General features: G+C 40.3%; 1 protein-coding gene across 1 annotated transcript; it reads right to left on the bottom strand.

Annotated features, from left to right (window-relative positions):
- Positions 1-264: 264 nt before the first annotated feature.
- LOC128106264 (guanylate-binding protein 2-like) lies at positions 265-18,553 on the bottom strand. Its single transcript, XM_052731659.1, has 11 exons — positions 18,277-18,553; positions 14,187-14,397; positions 13,559-13,686; positions 12,667-12,776; positions 8,634-8,830; positions 8,045-8,287; positions 6,433-6,713; positions 4,960-5,172; positions 3,134-3,236; positions 2,491-2,684; positions 265-905 (listed from the first exon to the last, which is right to left on the bottom strand). The coding sequence occupies exons 2-11, from the start codon at positions 14,374-14,376 to the stop codon at positions 795-797; spliced, it is 1,770 nt and encodes a 589-aa protein (XP_052587619.1). The 5' UTR covers positions 14,377-14,397; positions 18,277-18,553; the 3' UTR covers positions 265-794.

Below are 18,553 nucleotides of genomic sequence, written 5' to 3'. Positions count from 1 at the left end.
TTAAGGTTTAATCAAAGTGCCTTGTCACAGCCCTGGGTTTGATATGAGTATCAGCCAAAAATGTACATACCGATGGTGTTTTTGTTTCTGCATTCCACGGGAGTGATTAGACCAATGACTTAATGAAATAGACAGGGAGTAGATGCCCTAACATCCTGGAGTGCCTGGGTGATACCTAATGATATTAAAATTAAGTAAATTTTTAGTTTATTAGAAGATCCTGTTATTTCCTTATTGGGAAGATGAATAAAATACATATTCTGAAACAGTTACAGTGGGCTAATACTTTTTATTAACTTGTACAAGACATTTATCCTGAGAAACTTCAAGATAGGATGTCACAGTAGGGAAATAAAAGGGAAAATGGAGGTGGGGTTTAGTTTTTCAAGGAAGAGTAGTAAAAAAAAAAAAAAAATCAGAGTCCTCAGAGAAATGAAAAGGATTTTGAGAGTTAATTAAAAATTGCCTGCTCTGTGATTGTAGACGCTATACAGTAGAAAAGAGGAAAAGTTAAGATTATAAAAGAGAAACACATATGTCCTGGGCATGGTGCAGGTCAAGAGGACCTCTAAAACATGGAAGGCAGATTCTCTGCTCATATATGCATTTTGCACAGAGGGGAACCTCTTCTGACACTGCCCAGTGGTCATATAGTGACCACAGACTAGAGTTACAGGTGATTTCAATGGAAGTGAATTATAAGTTTAATGAGAGTTGTTTCCAACCCTGCAGGTTCTCGTCAACATATTCCTTGATGAAAGGTAGCTGGGCTGAGAGGTTTGGACCCCAGACCTTCAGAGTATGGTGCATTTCCGAGGTGGGCGCCTCCTCTTGATGCTCTCGATCTCTTGATGAAGTTTCCTGCTCTCATTCTGGAATCCTTCCTTAAGAAGCCGTTCCTGCTCCTAAAATAGAGATGAGGACTGAACTCAGACAGCTTCCCACATTCCTCGGAGGGTCTCAAACTCTCCTGTGGTAGTTACATTAATTCCTGGAGGAATTGGGTGTTTTTCTTGAAGCCTTTTCCTGCCTTCCATTCTCTCTCCTCTCCCTCCCTCTCCCTCTTTCCCCCTCCCCTCTTCCCCCTCTCCCTCCTATCTGCCATGCAAGCTGATAAATTTCCTATGCTTTCTCCAGCTTTAGAAATGTTGTCTAACTGTTCCTAAAACACCAGTGGCCCAACTCTCAGGTCCAATTCTTGGGTCTTTTGACTTAAGTAAAATACATTTTTTTCCTGTAAAAACAACAGCTTCCTTCTTCTTTCTTGCCTCCTCGCTGATGTGTGTGGTGTGGACTCTCAAACACATCTAAGAAGGTAAGAAAGATGAACGCAAAGCAAGTGGAAGGTCATTGCTTGACTCAGAATCAGGGCAGGTGTTCGATCAAAGAATTTAGTACATGTCCAAAACTTTAGTGACAGTGACAAATGACAGAAATATATATGTTTTTTTGAGACAGGGTTTTTTTGTGTAGTTTTGTTGCCTGTCCTGGATCTCACCCTGTAGACCAGGCTGGCATCAAACTCACAGGGATCTCCCTGGCTCTGCCTCCAAGTGCTGGGATTAAAGGCATGTGCCACCACCGCCCGGTGATGACAGAAATATATTGAAGCAACTAGGGTCTGCAGTCCTCACGGGATGTACTGGGTCACCAGGGAGATTCAGCACTGATGCAGAGGAATGCACGAACAACAGGAGAGTACTGCAATTTGAGTACTTAACCAACGTGCTTGAGTGGGTAGGTGGTTAGGGACTCTTGCTGTTAGGATGCTTCCAGAGACAAGATCATATTAGGTGTGGCAGAAATGAAATTCCCATAGGTTCCATTTAGTGGAGAGAATAAGCTGGATGTTTTATCATTCATTCTGATGAAAAGCAATTACTTCATGTGTCATAAAATTACAATGTCTCCGTCTAGCACAAAATAAGTCCCGAGTTACTAGTTGGAAATAAGTAGGAGACAGGAAAGCAGCACTGAGTAATTCCTAGCCACTGTCTATGGGTAGTCTAATAAAGGGTTTCATACAGCCATAAACAGCTCTTACTCACTAGACACTGCTGGAGATAAGTCATTAGGGGATGAAAATGTATCAGCATATCTGAACTATTTACTGTATTGCAGGAGTCTTTATTGTGAAGGTCTTATTTCATAACCCAGGCTGACTTGGAACCAGTCATCCTCCTGCCTCAGCCTACTGATAAACTTGCATTTTGGTTTTCTTGTTTGGTTTTTTAGATTTATTTATGTTATTTTAAGTGTATGAGTGTTTTGCTTGCAAAGTGACCACATGCGTGCAGTATCTGCAGAGGCCAGAAGACGGACTAGAGTTACAGACTGTTGTAAGCCACTGTGTGGGATGCTGAGAACTAGATCTGGGTCCTCTGTAAGAGCAATAAATGCTCTCAACTACGGAGCTGTGTTTTCAGCCCCCCTGATATACTTATTTTTGACTGGGGCACAGGAACTTACTGAGATGATGTGACCAAGTACCTGAAGTTTGTGAGATATAATTTTATCGTGCTCTGCTATTAACTGCTCCCGTTCCTTCTGCATCTTCTCAGTCAGCTGTTTCACGTGCTCCTGGTAACTCTTCTCCTTCTGTTCCATCAACAGCTCATACTTCTTTTGCTTATTTTCTAACTCTCTGTTGGCAGCTTCAGCAGCTTCAGCCTTTATCCGTTCCACTGAGGAGGAAACGCAAAGAATATGAGGTTTATATTTTATGACTTACTTTTGTTTTTTCTCTCCTTCAAAAAAATTCTCGCCGGGTGGGGGTGGCGCACGCCTTTAATCCCAGCACTCAGGAGGCAGAGGCAGGCAGATCTCTATGAGTTCGAGGCCAGTCTGGTCTACAGAGGGAGATCCAGAACAGGCACCAAAACTACAAGGAGAAACCCTGTCTCAAAAAACAAACAAAAAAAAATCTCATTGTCTTTGATAAGATTTCTTGTGGTGCTTTTTGTAGGAAATAAACAGTTAAAAAGGAAACAGATAACCATATAAACCAATTCAAAAATGAAACACTGCGAATAATAGTTGTGATTCTTTCTCTGCAATGATGATTTCATATGGGCCACTATTGATAAATGCATCAAGAGCTTCCAACATCTGGAGTCTCTTCAGCACTTCTCACCTTCAATCTCCTTTGCTGCTTCTGTGAGTGACTTATCTGTCCTTAGAAGTGTTTCAGCCACATCCTCCTTGGACTCAAAGTACTTTTTCAGCATCTCTTCTGCCTAGTTGTATAGAATAAGTTGAAGACAAGCCAATGTGTCTGTTAACTGACATTAGTATTACCAGCTAAGTAGCAATTCAAATAGCTTCTTACGTTCAAAGAACCTAATGCTGACTTAGAGATCCCCGCCCCAAATCCGATCCTTTCCATAGCCCCATCTTTTAGATCTACTAAATCTTTTGAACTAGTTGTGTCTTTGATCTCTTTTCTTATCTGCTTCACATACATCTCTTATATAACCAAGAGCTGATCATGTTAGATTAAAAAAATATAGCCTCAGCCTTTGCTTGTTATCTGTTGCATGCAAGTCTCACAGCCCCAGATCCTGTTTCCTGACTGCTGCAGACTATTCATCTCAGAGTAGCCAGAATTTGCCATGTTACTTTAAGAACAGTCATACTGTTCCGATGCTCTAAGACGATGTTATAGCTCATCCAAATGAGCATTGAGCAGTTTTCAGTGTCCTCCAAAATGCTCCTTGTCTGGATTGTGACCTTCTTTCTCTCTTGCTAATCTCTGCATTGCCTACCATCTCTCAGAACATCGGGTTTCTTGCTATGCCTCATATATACATTAACTTACTCTTATGAACTAGTTCTGTTGTTTGAAATTTCCATCCCCCAAATGTCCACTTGTCTATTTGTCTAACTTCTTTGAATAGTTTGCTAAATCTTTACTTCATGGTTTATCAAAACAGTAAAATACAGTATCTCTTGTAATTCTGGGGTGCCTATGGGATTCAATTCTTATGAAAGGTATATAATCAGAAAAGTGTCGTGGTGTGCCTTAGAAATTTTGAGAGGAGTCGATGCACCATCCTTTTGTCCTTTTGTCCCTCCTTTTTGTTTCGGGGTATAAATTTGAAATAAAGGCTGACTCTCTAGCAGCTATCCTAGAGCATGGAAGCAGCTTGGGAGATGGAAGCCCTGAACTAATGTGCTGGAGAACGAAGAAGAGTTGAGGGAACAAGAAGGTGGTGGAGCCACCACAGCAGCAGTGGGTTCTTCCTACATGACTTATTGCCCAGAAGAAAAAGAAGAAATACTCAGCCATTTAAAAGACATTGCTGTTTGTGAACAACACAAAGTCAAACCTAATCTTCAACTCTATTATCAGTGTAGAGTAGTCTAGAACTGAGGGATACGGATGAGGCTAGCTGGCATTGCATTCAAGAGTTACTGCTCCTCAGCTGGGTGATCTTATGTGAGCCTTGTGCTCCACTCTGCCTTGTTTTCTGTTTCTCTTTATGACACACTAATAATGCATGGTTTGTGTGAGGCTATGAGAATGAAGAGAATAAGTTTCCGAAGCACAGAGAGGGCGGGGTTATCTAAGTGCTAACAGCTAAATGTCATGGGCTTAAAAGTACTTCACTCTTGAAGTGCTCTGAATGAACGTAACTTTTAACTAGTTTTTCTTTTTTTGTTAATCCTCTTGTCTCTGGCAACCTGAGAAGCCCTCAACACACATATTCAAATCAATCATTTTAGACGATTCCATGACTGAATGGTTGAGTGAAGAATGAATCCCACAAGCATTTCTGAGAGGTCCTGTTGTACTTCCAACAAGAAAGCTGCCATCTGTCTCAAGGTTGGTTCTCTGCCTAGATGGATGTAAGACAAGGACACTCTCCACCAACACCACCGCACCTTCCTTGTTCTCTCTGCCATTTGGAAGAGATTCCTCACTAAGCACCTTCACATGGTACCAACCACTCAGTTTACCTGGAGCCCCTTTCCAGGAGCCTGGTTATACTTTTTCTCCAGCTCTTGTTTCTTTTGAAGAAAGAGGTAGTAACCTCCTGGTTTAGAAAATGTCCCCTGTTTCACTTCTTCTTCCAAAGGTCCAAAAATATCTTCCAGCAAATCTGAGCAACGAGCTGATGACACGTCCATGTTCTTCTTAACAAAGGCATCTCGCTTTGCTACCAGCTGGTCCTGGGGAAGGACAAAGTCACACAGATGATTGAGAGGAGGGTGATAACACAACAGACTACTGGAGAATGTACAATTGGGGCCATGCCCTTCACCTCACTGTGAGATCCAAGGTACCCCTGAGGAGGGTGCTGGCTGCAGAAATTGACCCTTCAATTTTGATTTCCTAGAGGCCTTGCTCTCTGTTCTCCTGCTTAAGAGATATTGTCAGAGCACAGACACTGCTTCACAGGAAGCCTCTATCTACTGAAGTCACCAATTAAGGAATGCTTCAGATTATAAAACTTGGAGCTAGGCAAGCCTATGTGGGCCTCCTGAACCCACTTTTTTTTTGTGGCTTCATGAACATGTCTTTAGTAGACTAAAGTTTCCTTGTCTATAAGGGTGCGGTAACACCACCAATCTCAGAGGTTTCTTGTCAGATTCTATGAGGTGATAGAGAGTATTAAGCCCCAGGACTCTACAGAAACACTCAGTAAAGGGTAATTGACTATGCAATGCTCTTTAATACAGGAATATTTCCCTGTATTTTCTTACTGCACAGCCAATGAAAGTACTGAAGAGGATATGATAAGCATGTCAGTGTTTGGAAAGCATAATGGAAGAGCTGTTGCTCCATATGACATCAAGCAAGTAACTAAATATCAACTGTCATATCCTTTAGGTTGGAGAGTAGTTGATTTCCTACTGGCATTGACTCCCCTATTTTACCATAACTTCTGAAAGAAGCCACATGTCCTATGTGAAACCAGCCTTGGTAATCTGAGAACCATTGCCACTGATCAAACAGCAAAAATCTATAAACATTCTTATGATTGTTTTCTCATTACTAGTGGAGAGCACAAAAGCAGTAGTATTTCTTGACAATAAGAGCTACATTAGGAGTGAATATGATAAAAACACATTATATTTAAAATTCTCAAGGAATAAAAATATCATATTATGAAAAAGTAAATGAAATAATCCTTTGTAAATGTAGTCGTGTAATTAATTCCCTCAGTGACTGAAAAATGGTTTCCAGGGTGGGGAAACAAATGAAAATGGAGTGTGTGTGTGTGTGTGTGTGTGTGTGTGTGTGTGTGTGTGTGTGGCTAGTTATAGTGTCATGCTTTTTGACCAAAGTCCAGCAGAATCTAATCTTTCAATAAGCATTGCAAACCTGTGCACATCACCGAGTGTCACTGTCTTGGAGACCAAGGACAATGCTCATCCCAGAAAAGGGCCATGTTTTCTTTGTCTTATGATATCAGGTACCACACTTACCCCTAATTCCCTCTGGAACTTTTGGTCTATATCCTTGAAAGAATTCTTCATGAAGACATCAATGGCCTCTCTCTCAATGGGCCTGTGCAGGTCTAGCAGCTCTTCGAGAGTTTCTGTGGGCAGCTGGACCTTCTGGTTCATCTGTTCTTCATAGTGCTCAATGGCTTTTTGCACTGCAGCTGAGTTCTCTATCTGGGCCAAAGTCAGGACAGCATTCTCCATGCAGGGTAGTTCTCCACTTCTGATGGCATTGACATAGGTCAGCACCAGGCTCTGTAAACCTACCAAAAAAGTTAAGAAATTGGCTCTCAGTTGGTAGAAAGAGCACTCTACAGCTTTCAGGATCATTTGTTCCAAAGATAGATGTTTAATTTAGTGGCTTCTAGTATTAGGGGAGGAGAGTTGTGATATCAAATCTTATTCCTTTATTACCCTTCTTCTCTCTCTTCTCACTCTTTTTCTTTCCTCTCAGCCTAAACCCTTTTATTCTTCATTGACTCTTTTTTTTTAAAGCCAAAGTGTCAGCTTTTCTTTTTTTCTGGTTTTGTTGTTATTGTTTTTAAAGTGGTGCGTCTTTCTAGTCCTGTCTCTAGTCTGTAAAAAGGGATCAACCCAGACATTCACCCACAAAGCTGTAAGTAGATGAGCAAACCATCTAGGTTGATTGAAAGCATCACACTCCAGGAATCTGTTTTGCCCCTTTATAGCACCACAGTATATTGTATACACAATACTCAAGGGAGTTACACATTAAACTAGAAAACTTTACCTTGTCCTCCAGAATCCCTGCCTTCCAAATCCCCCACAGAGCTTAGAACTAACTGAAATTTCCTTAAATCATGTTCCTGTCTTTTCGGGACATCACCATTCCACACTTCTCCAATGGGGGATTCTCTCATCCACTCTCTTCTTTCAGTCACTTGACTCTTAACTTTCTTGAAGTCAGAAAGTTGTATCCTGCTTTGGGCCTTCTTCTGTTACCTTAGTACCTCAGGTATTACCCTCTGTCCTTCTGGGTAACTCTTACCCATTTCAACTTCTCACTTTACTTAGCTTAAAAAACCAATGTGTTCTCAGCCCCCATGGACTTATGTCCCACTTGCTTAGACCTCTGGCTCCCATGTAGCAACTTCTTATTTTTTATTAATTATGTAAAATATTACTTATCACTATGAATTTTGGGGTTTTTTGTTTACTTCTAAGGTGTCTTTTGGTTGTATTGTGCTGGAAGGAAGATAGAAACCACATCTCTTCACCCCTCATTAGACCCAATACTTGGCTTTTTAAAGTCATTAGTAAACATTGTGTTTTTACATGAAAGTTGTAGCCCTTAGTGGCAAACTCCATAAACATGGTATTTTCATTTTTCTGACTTTTAGTAATCCTCTTTATAAGCGGAAAAAAACAAGTGAGGGGAAAGGCTTCTAGGGTTGAACTAGATTCTAGTTAGTTTCTCTCTCTTTCCCTTTTGCTATTACAGATTTGAGATGGTCAGAAATGGCTTTAGTTCCAAAGTGAATTCCATCATGTGATACAAGCATTACATTTTCAGTGAAGCATCCTACAATGAGCAGAACAGAAGGCCAGGTAGGAAGTAGAGGGGATGACTTACGTGGCCCATTGACTATGATGCCACCAGACAGGGTCTTGACACCAGAAGAGCTGAAGATGTATGAGGTGAATTCTGCAACTTGTTCCACAAATTCATCACTCAGGTCTTCCTCTCTAAGTGTCTCTAGTTTGGAAAGATACTTCCTCTGAGCAGGCCTGTCAAAGACAAAGCACCTCCTCTTTGGGAAGAACTTCCTGATGCATAGCCGAGGCTCATTAAAGCTTTTAATTTTCATATCAGATCCTGCAAAAATGAAAATTAGATATAGTAAACTTCAAATGAATTACTTCAATATATGACACTTCCAATTCCATAACTTCCACAATGCCTATGTAAACTGGAAAACAACTAATACAGAATGAACGATACAAACTTAAAGGAAGGAGAAAGAAAACACCCTTTTCTAAGAAGACGTAGCTTGTGAAATTTCACATAGAGTCCAAAAGATTCAGTGAAGCTGTGTTTCATTTCCCATAACAACTGTCAGGAAAACACAGCTATAAAATCAAGAGTTTTGTCAGCAGTGCAGAAATGACATTTATGAAACTGTTTTCTCTTTATATCAGAACATTCCACCAAGCCCAGGTACCTTTTTTCAGGGTCAGTGAACGTTCCAGGTATTCATCAGCAGTGATGGGTTTTCCATTAGCTTCTAGCTCCAGGGAGAAATCTCTCAGAGCCCACACAAATGTTGGAAAGAAGCCTACGAAGTTAGCTGAGTCGTCTACCCCATCCTGCTCAGGTAATGACTTTGATTTGATAAGATCAGTTAGCTCTGTCACATAGCTGAGATGTTAAATTAAGAAAACAATAAAAATAGGTTTATCCTTTTATGATAAATATTCAACTAGTGCCTCCCAAAATTAATGTTTTTTTAATTTATTTTATAATTTAATTTAATTTTACATATCAGCCATGGATTCCCTTGTCCTCCCTCCTCCAGGCTCCCCCCTCCCCACCCTCCCCCAGCACACCCCCTATTCCCATCTCCTCCAGGGCAAGGACTCCCCTGGGGATTCAGCTCAGCCTGGTAGATTCAATCTAGGCAGGTCCAGTCCCCTCCTCCCTTCGCCCAGGCTGAGCAAAGTGTTCCTGCATAGGCCCCAGGTTCCAAACAGTCAGCTCATGCACTAAGGACAGGTTCTGGTCCCATTGCCTGGGGGCCTCCCAAACCGTTCAAGTTAATCAACTGTCTCACTTATCCAGAGGGCCTGATCCAGTTGGGGGCTCCTCAGCTATTGGTTCATAGTTCATGTGTTTCCACTAGTTTGGCTATTTGTTCCTGTGCTTTTTCCAATCATGGTCTCAACAATTCTTGCTCATACAATCCCTCCTCTTTCTCACCGATTGGACTCCCGGAGCTCCACCTGGGGCGTGGCCATGGATCTCTGCATCCGTTTTTTTGTTTTGTTTTTTTTGTTTAGCTGTGTGGTTAGTTTTTATCAACTTGACACAACTGGAGATCCATGAGAAGAATAATTATCTGAACTGTGGACATGTCTGGGGGACATTTTCTCAATCATTAATTAATACAAGAAGGCCCAGGCCACAGTGTGTGGTGCCATCCCTAGATAGGTGGTCGCTGGCTATATAAGAAAAGTAGCCGAGCAAGCCACAAGAAGCAAGCCATTGAACGGAAATCCTTCTAGGCCTCTGCTCTAGTCTCTGTCTCTCGATTTCTGTCTTGGCTTCCCTTGGTGGTAGACTGTAACATGTAAACCAAACAAACCCTTTCATCTGCAGGTTGCTTTGGGTCATAATGTTCACCACAGCAACAGAAAGGAAACTAGGACATTAGCTCATTCATTCATAGAATTCAATCACTCACAGAATTCAATCATTTGCAAATATCTGTTGAGCCTCTGCTATGAATCAGACACAGTCCCAGGGAATAATTTTTAAGATAAATAAAAGGACACTACCATCATAGAGCTTACATTGTAACAGATGAATACAGAAACAAAAACAAGTAAATAAAATATTTTAAAATCTCAGATATTTACTACCATTTTGATGTAGCAAAAGGCCTTAGCCTAAAGACTACAGAATAATTGTGCATCTCTGGTTATTCAAAGAACTTCATGTGCTTTCTGAGGTCCTTGATTAGCAGAAATCTAAAAGAATTAGAGGAGTCATCCATGAAAGCTCCAGTGGAGAAGCTGGAGAGATGCCTCAGTGGTTACAAGCAGTTAATGTTCCTGCAGAGAACCCGAGTTCAGTTTCCAGATTCAAGTTTCAGAAAACACGATACCTCTGGTCTTAGCAAGCACTTCATTTTCACAAATACATACAAATGAAACCTTTGAAACTTCTACTTGGAGAACATTTCAGATAGTAGTCAGAAACTCTTTGATATAAAAACATGAGTGTATCTGACATGTATATGAGCTCCAGTGCATACAGTACAAGTGCTCAAGAAATAAGTGTCAGGACATCCAAGTTTTAAAGGGCAAAGTAAGAAGTTTCAAGTTTGTTTTCTACTAAGTAGGAAGCTAGTGGTGGATTTCGAACGTAGAGGAGGTAGATATGATGGTATTTCAAAAGATCACATTGCCAGGATTCCAAATGGCTGTCAAGACTGTCAAAGTGTAGCTTGGTCTTTGAGAGAGAACAAGGAAAGCTCAGACTAGAGACAATGGAGAGAGGATAAGGAGGTCTGTCTAGGGAAGTAGCTTTGCTGATGGAGTTTAAAACATGTGAACTAATGCTTTCTAGGATATGAGGGAAACGATCAAGATAATTTTTAAGATTTTGATCAGAGCAACTTTGTGGAACATATGGGAATTTACTACAATGGGAAAGATTGGGGAAATATCAGAGATTAAATCATCTCTTAAACATCTATGTAAAGATGTAAAAATTTGAATTCAGTCACAGTTGCAAATAGATATTTGATGGTGACTGAAACATAGGTGCACAGAAGCCATTCAGACAGAATGATATCGCCTAGAGACTAAGAGTAGAGAATGAAGAGAAAAAGTACAGTAACTAAGGAGCTGTGATATTCAGAGTGCACAAAGGAAATGGAATGGTTTGCCAGAGAAAAAAAGGATATTAGAAAGTTACGAAGTTGTAGATGCAAGTACCAAGTGGTTCAGAAGAGAAGAGAACTGATTTTTGAAATGCTACTGTGAGATGAGATAATATGACTTCAGATTGAGCATAGTGATATGAAAAAGAATGCAGCATGATACCCAAAGTTAAGTTCATAGAAATGCTGACAGCATTGATAATAACATAGAAAGGTAATTGGAAAGGTAGAAGTAAAGGATATAAGGAGAAAGAACTGGGAGAGAATCGTGAAAACCAGTGTCTATTGGTTACCAGTCTCTGAACAGTAGGGATTAAAATCTTCAGCAAAAGAAGGCTGTGTGGACTAGGGGGCTGATAAAAGACTACAAAGAAAGATGATGTGATCTGAGAGCCTTGGCTTCAAAGGAGGTCGTCTTTCCAATGGCAGAAGAATGAAAAAGTGACTGTGAGCTATAGATTGGAGAAACATAAATGACTGACACTGGAGGTACAGGCTAAAAAGCAATCACCTAGAGAGAAATCCAGGGCTAGGGAAATTGCCAGAAATCCCCAAGGATGACCCCAGCTTGGACTACTAGAAATAGTGGAGAGGGTGCCCAAACTGAACTGGCTTATCCCAGTGATCAGATTGGTGAATACCCTAACTGTCATCACAGAGCTTTTCTCCAATGACTGATGGAGGCAGATGCAGAGCTCCACAGCCAAACACCAGGCAGAGCTCCAGGAGTCCAGTTGGAGAGAGAGAAGAGGGATTCTATGAGCAAGTGCATCAGGATCATGATGGAGAAACCTGCAGAGATGACCAAACCAAACTAGTGGGAACTCATGAAAGTTGGATCAATGGCTGGGGATCCTACATGGGACTGGACTAGGCCCTCTGCATGGCCAGATAGTTGTGTAGATTGATCTGCTTTGGGAACCCCTGGTGGTAGGATCAGAATCCATCTCTGGTGCATGAACCGGCTTTTTGGAGCCTAATATCTATGATGGGACACCTCATGCAGTCTTGAGGCAAGGGTAAGGGCTTGGACTTGCCTCTACTGGATGTGCCTCCCCATGGGAGGCCTTGCCTTCTTGTGGGTGGGAGTGGGGGATGGGTTGGGAGTGGGAGGCTAAAGGGGCAGGAGGAGCAAAGAGGGGGATCTTTGATTGGTGTGTAAAATGAATGAAAAAAATTTTAATAATAAAAAAATAAAAATTAAAAAAAGCAATGATTGTCTCAGATCCTGTGGTGAGATTGCAGGATAAATATTACCTATAGCATTCAGTGGTTAGTCAGGAGATGAGTAATATTTAGAGATAATGATAATAGTGAGACCATGGATTCTAAATCATGTTAAGGATTTGAACAAATGCAGGATATTCAGCTAGATAGTGATGTTCTCAACAGTGTGCCACTATGTCAATGCCAGAGTATGACTTAAGAAGTTTGAACTTTTAGTGAAATCAGGCAAAATCATATGATGAGTATAATGGGATTTGTTAATGACTTAGAAATACTAAGGTCCTTGACTACTTATCTACCTTCTGAAATAATGAAGCTATCCTTCCTTGGTTTAGTACTGTTCTAGACCACACCAAAAGGATACTGCAGTTGGTCCATGGCCTGCTGGTTGATGGTTCCTATGCTGTTGTAGATGAAGGTGCTGCTGAGGAGGATTGCCAAGGCAAAGATCCAACAGTCATTCTGGTTGTCTCCCTGCAGGTCAGTGAGTGAAGAAGAGTGACTAAGAGACTGTCCATCCTCTCAAGTAGCCAAAGATGAGACTTTGTCTATCTCCCATTAGCTATGGCATCATGGTAAGTCATTTCTACTGTATAATAGCTTTCTACCTATACAATGATTTTATGAATGCTCAATTCATGCCCTATAATTTAAATAAGATGGTGTACACTCATGTATATGAGAGCATGAAGGACATTCACACTTAAAAGTCATAATATTGATGAGTTACTAACTCTAAACAGGCATGCCAAGCTTTATTCACAGGACATATATTTCACTAGTGAAAGTAAGGTCCTTCAATAATAGTTGTATTTGTCTCAGCTTGGAAAGAGTAGTAACATGTAATTCTCTATGAACAAAGATATAGTTGCAGATCTTACATTGTGATTCTTTTGCTGGCAGTCCTTTGTGGAAGTGACCATTCTTTTAAAACATATTTTATCAATTTTTTGAGAAACTGCAAACATTGTATTTTTATCTTGGTCCCACATTGAATAGCCAGTCATGTTTATAGAATGTACAGGTAAGTTCAGGGTGTCATTAGCAGTTTCAACCAAAATCTTTGGTGATTAAAAAAAAAGACTAAAGTATCATTAGCTATCATCTAAATGCTGATCTACTATTCTTGGCTCTTAGACCAACTTGAAAAATAGAATATTCATTTAATTATTCAGAAGCATAAATCTGGGAGTGGGACAGATACTGCAAGGTAAGCTATTGATGACTACAAGTAGAACCTGAAAGATTTATTTTACCTTCTCAACATCTTCAAGGCCCTCAGTGTCAAGCAGAACTAGAGTGTGTCCTGGATTCTGGGGATGAGGCACACACCACATCCAGATCCCCTTGGTGTGAGACTGCACTGTGGAACCCAGAGAGAAGCCTGCAAAACAGAATGGGCATGGGCTGTGGAGGGGAGTACGTGATGGTGCTCCTGATGTTGAGCTGAAAACTAATATAGTTACATTTGACAGAGTAAAACAACTTCAATTATTGATTTTAATTTCTACCCTAGAATTAGGGGATTTGTAATGTCTAATACTGATCAATACATTCATTCCATAGAGCTAGACATTTGTCCCTTCTATGTGGATAATCTAATAAATGTTTTATAATTCATCATTAAGTATTTTAACTTTCTCAATGAATGTATTTGCTCTTTCTCTAAAATATACCTATAACATTAAATTGGAAAACAAAGGTGCTGTTTAAAGAAGCAGTGAGTAGAGGATAATTCAACAAAGAGAAACTCCACGGGTGAATAGACATTACACTTTCATATTCATTCCTTCTCTCTGGTGTTCCTTCCTCACATTGCTTTTAGGATGAGGGCTATGTGGGTGAACAGAAAGGACCAAGCACAGCTGTCTTGGTGGCACTCACCTGTTTTCTTCCCAGCTAGCTTGTTCATCAAGTAGGATTTGCCTGTGCGGTAGAGGCCCACAATCGCCACCACCACCACTGGCTGCTTGATGGCCGACAGGATCCCCAGGGCCTCCTGGTTAACCATGAGCTGCTCCTCAGTGTTTTCAATGAGGCACATGGGCTCCAGCATGTGGATCTCTGAGGCCATGTCCAGTGTGCTCTTTTGTCTCTAAGGAGATAGTAATTGGACAACAATTTCTAGTCAATGAGAGGAACAATAATAGTATGTACTAAAATTTTCCTTCTTAGAAATGTGTTCTTGGTACACTTCCAAAAATTCTGGGTTGTTTATGGTTGTCCTATAGGTTGGCCCACTACTCCCTAGTTAAATACAACTAATCTGAGATCCATAAATAACCAGAAAAGTTATATAGTGGATTCAAAAGGCTGAATATAACATTTCCCCAGCTTTGTCCAATCCTAGTATCTTACATACAATCAGTGTAGTAACTGACTAGGCTTTTGGCATTTCTACAACACCCTTAATGAAGCTGCATACATTATACCTCCTCTTTACTTAAATAACATTTTTACTAATGTCCTTTTTCTGCTTTGTGATCTAATCCAAGATCCCTCACTCATCCTCACATCTCTTCAGCTTCCTCTTATCTTCAGTAGATCCTTATTCTTTCTTTATCCTTCATTGCTTTAGATCCTAGAATTTATATATATATTATATATATATATATTGCAGATATATGGTAGAGTACCCCTCAGTTATATTTTTTAGTTATTTTCTTAATGATAGTTTAAAATTATATTGGTACACACTGTGCAAGAATATCATAGGACTGATATTCAGCAATCTTCAAAGGATTAATGATTCTAATATGACTTGCTCTGATAATACTCTTATGAATGTGGTCTCTTGGTTAAGGGGATACCTGCCAAGAATTACTACTGTTTTGTAATAAAAATTACCACTCAAACAGTAAATGAATATTTAGAAAAATGTCTAAAATTTTAGTTACATGGAAACACAGGTTAAAAATGTATCAAGGTTCCCTCTCACGCCACTGAGAATGTGTAGCATAAAGACAAAAATAACAAATGTTTCCCAGGGTGCGGGAAAGAGAACCCTTACATATTGCTGGTGGGAATGTAAAGTGGGCAGCCATGGTGGAAAGCAGTATGGAGGTTTCTCAAAAAACTTAGAACTACCACTCCCAGATATGTATGTATGTGTATGTATGTATGTATGTATGTATGAATATATATGTATGTATATACACACACATATATGTGTGTGTCTGAAGGATTATAAGGCAAAGACATTTGCATCTTCATTTCATTGAAGCTGCATTATGGAAGTGGTCTAGCTGTCCATCAACAAATGAATGGAAAAACTAAAGCATAGTATGTACACCCAGTGGAGTTTTATTCAGCCATAAGGAAGGATGAAGTTATATCATTTGCAGGAATAATGGATGGAACTGCAGATCACTATAAGCCAGATTCAGCAAAAAAAGCCTTGTATATTTTGTCTCATACATAAAATCTAAATTTAAATATATATTTAAATGTATATTTATAAACATATGTTCAGACACATATGAAGTCAGAAGAGCAAGAATGAGAAAGAAGGAAGAATTCCACACGGAAGAGAGAGATAGTGATGGATGAAAAAAGAGAAAAAGTATGACAGGAGAAAGCAAGGCACAGTAGCACACATATACTCTCAGATGCATGCGTGTGTACATACACACACATACACCACACACAATGTTCCATAAAAGCCTGATAGGAACTATTTGGGGAGAGGAAAGGTACCAGGGAATTGAGGTAAGGAGGTATGGGGTATACTGTGGAAGCAAATATGAGTGAGAAACAATAATATACATTGGTTAATATGTCCTAATGAAGCCCATTACATTGTACACCAATTAAAAAAAATTTTAAGTGTGAAAACAAAAACATGGAGAAAATTTTAAAGTTGCCATTTGGAGAGACACTTTTAAAACTCAGCACATCTAACTTTATCATACTTCATGGGCTTTGGTAACTACTTTTAGCATCTACTAATAATCTAAGCTTATAAATTAACTACTATAACATTAACTTAAGATGACTGTCTACTCTTATCATGCCACATACTTACTGATTGGAGGTCTATAGCAAGTAGGAGTATTGCTCCTACTTACATTCATTCATTCATTTGGTTGCATCAGTATGGACTCCTAAGTATTTTTTGTATTCTGTGTGCCTTAGTACTTTGTGATCATTCTTTATTTTAATGTTTGTCACTTTGTTCACTGAAGCTCCTTCAGCTGGATCCTGTGTTTTGCTGGCAGACTTCCATCATATTCCCAGTGCTGTAGTACTTTCCTCCATTGCCACAGACATATGTGATGGGAACAGCAAAAGTCATAAAGCCAGCACAGCTGCTTGACAAAGATCCAGCAAAGCTGAGCCACATGATGGCCACCATGCCATCTTTGGTTTTCGTCTCCACCTGTTGTATACTTGGGGGATTTTTATTAGAGATAGTGTTCTTGTAGCCACAAAAGCTACTGGTCTGAGAATAGGCTGTCATATGCCTCCAGATTCTTAAAAATTGGGTTATGGGGTTAATGAGTAAAAATGATAACTCTGTTTATTAATGATGTCAAAACTTGAGGGAAAATGATTGGAAATGATAACTCTGTTCTGTCATAGTTTATTAATGATGACTAAAAGATGAGCAAGGGGAAGTAAAACACTTGTTAAAAATCAAAAATGATATGATCTATGTTATGGAACATCATGAATGTATCCCTGTTTACTAAATTCTGCATAAATAAAGAAGCACTCTAGCTTCTAGTCTGTCAGGCTGCAAGATTCTCACCACCACCATGGACTGGCTCACCTCTGTCCCCCACCAACTTCTTACATCCTCTGCTGGGGCCTGCCCATCTCAGGGGATGGCTCTAGGCACTCCACCACAGATTTTTTTTCAGAGCCAGCTCATATTTTTCCTGTGCTGCCCTAGAGTTGAGCATTCCTTCTAAAGCTCTGGTTCCTTTCAGGGCACAGTGGTACTTATAGCAAAAATATCACACTGAGTACATTTATTGCTTCAAGGTGAAACAGTGTCTTCTAGAACATGGTAGGGTCTTGAACTGATGAAGTCCCAGCAGCTGTGGCTGCTATAGCAAACCTGCCGGGCAGTGGTGGTGCTCACCTTTAATCCCAGCCCTTGGGATGCAGAGGCAGGTGGATTTCTGAGTTTGAGGCCAGCCTGGACAACAGAGCAAGTTCCAGGACAACTAGAGCTACAGAGATAAACCCTGTCTCAAAAACAAAAACAAACAAACAAAAGAAAACCTGCATAAAATTCCACCATGGATGGGTGAAAGGCTCAGGAAGCCCCATGCTAACTATGGGAGCTATGGGCAGTTGATGACTGCTGGGGGAAAGAGGACTGGTTTTCTTCAGTGATATGGCCTCTGGTAATCTACCCAGACTCCACTAGATGGCCTTATGCCCATGCCCAAATGACCTGCAATAACTTGACTCAATGAGGAAATGAGATTGGGAAGAGAACAGAGCTTGGGGGGCGGGGTGGAGGAGAAGGAGGAAAGAGTAGGGATTATACACAGTCAAAAACACATGACATATATGAAATTCTCAAAGAATGAATACATATATATATGAAAAACACACAAGGGTTTTATAACTTCCTAAATTATCAATGGGGGATTTGTCTCTTTTTAGAAACTCCAAGCAGCCTAACTTACTTTACCAATAGGCCGACATTGGCAACAAGTAGAGGGATTTTGTCTGAGTAAAGATTTTGTCATTAGACAGTAAATATGATGTAAAATGGCACCAAGAAAGTAACGTCAACCTTCAAAAACTCACACTCTGTGGATTCTCCCTTACCAGAGCCTAATAAATTCTCCATAATAGGGACTGGGACTCTAAGAGTGAAAGCTACCTCTGTCAACAACCCTGTGTTTCAAGTGATCGGTCCCACTTTCCTGTCTCAGTTTCAGCCTCCGTTGGAGAGGTCTTTTCAGGGTAAAGCAGCAGGCTGGTAAAGCCTTTCCCACCCATACCTCTGTCTTACCTGAAGCAATGTCCTTCAGTCTTAAAGAAAGCAGCCCGTGTGAAGTGCTGAATGCTGTTGGCTTCTCTTGTGAGTCTGGCTGGAGAGTGCTAAGTCCTCTCTCACAAGCCCTGTGATGTCCCCACCCTCTGCAATAGCCTGGGAAGTTCCCGATTTTCACCAGCGAACTTATGAGGAGTTAGCTTGATAAAAGAGCAGTGTTTAGGAAGATGAAAGTGAAAGTAAAAACACGGTCAGCTATCGCCAGTAGTCTAAGGTGGAGTCATCTTCCTGGGAA

Source organism: Peromyscus californicus, unplaced genomic scaffold (assembly GCF_007827085.1).
Source record: "Peromyscus californicus insignis strain IS unplaced genomic scaffold, ASM782708v3 Scaffold_9__1_contigs__length_137607984, whole genome shotgun sequence".
In the NCBI taxonomy this organism is placed as follows: Eukaryota; Metazoa; Chordata; class Mammalia; order Rodentia; family Cricetidae; genus Peromyscus; species Peromyscus californicus.
The sequence above is the reverse complement of the archived record's forward strand: the minus strand, read 5'-3'. Positions and strand labels throughout refer to the sequence as shown.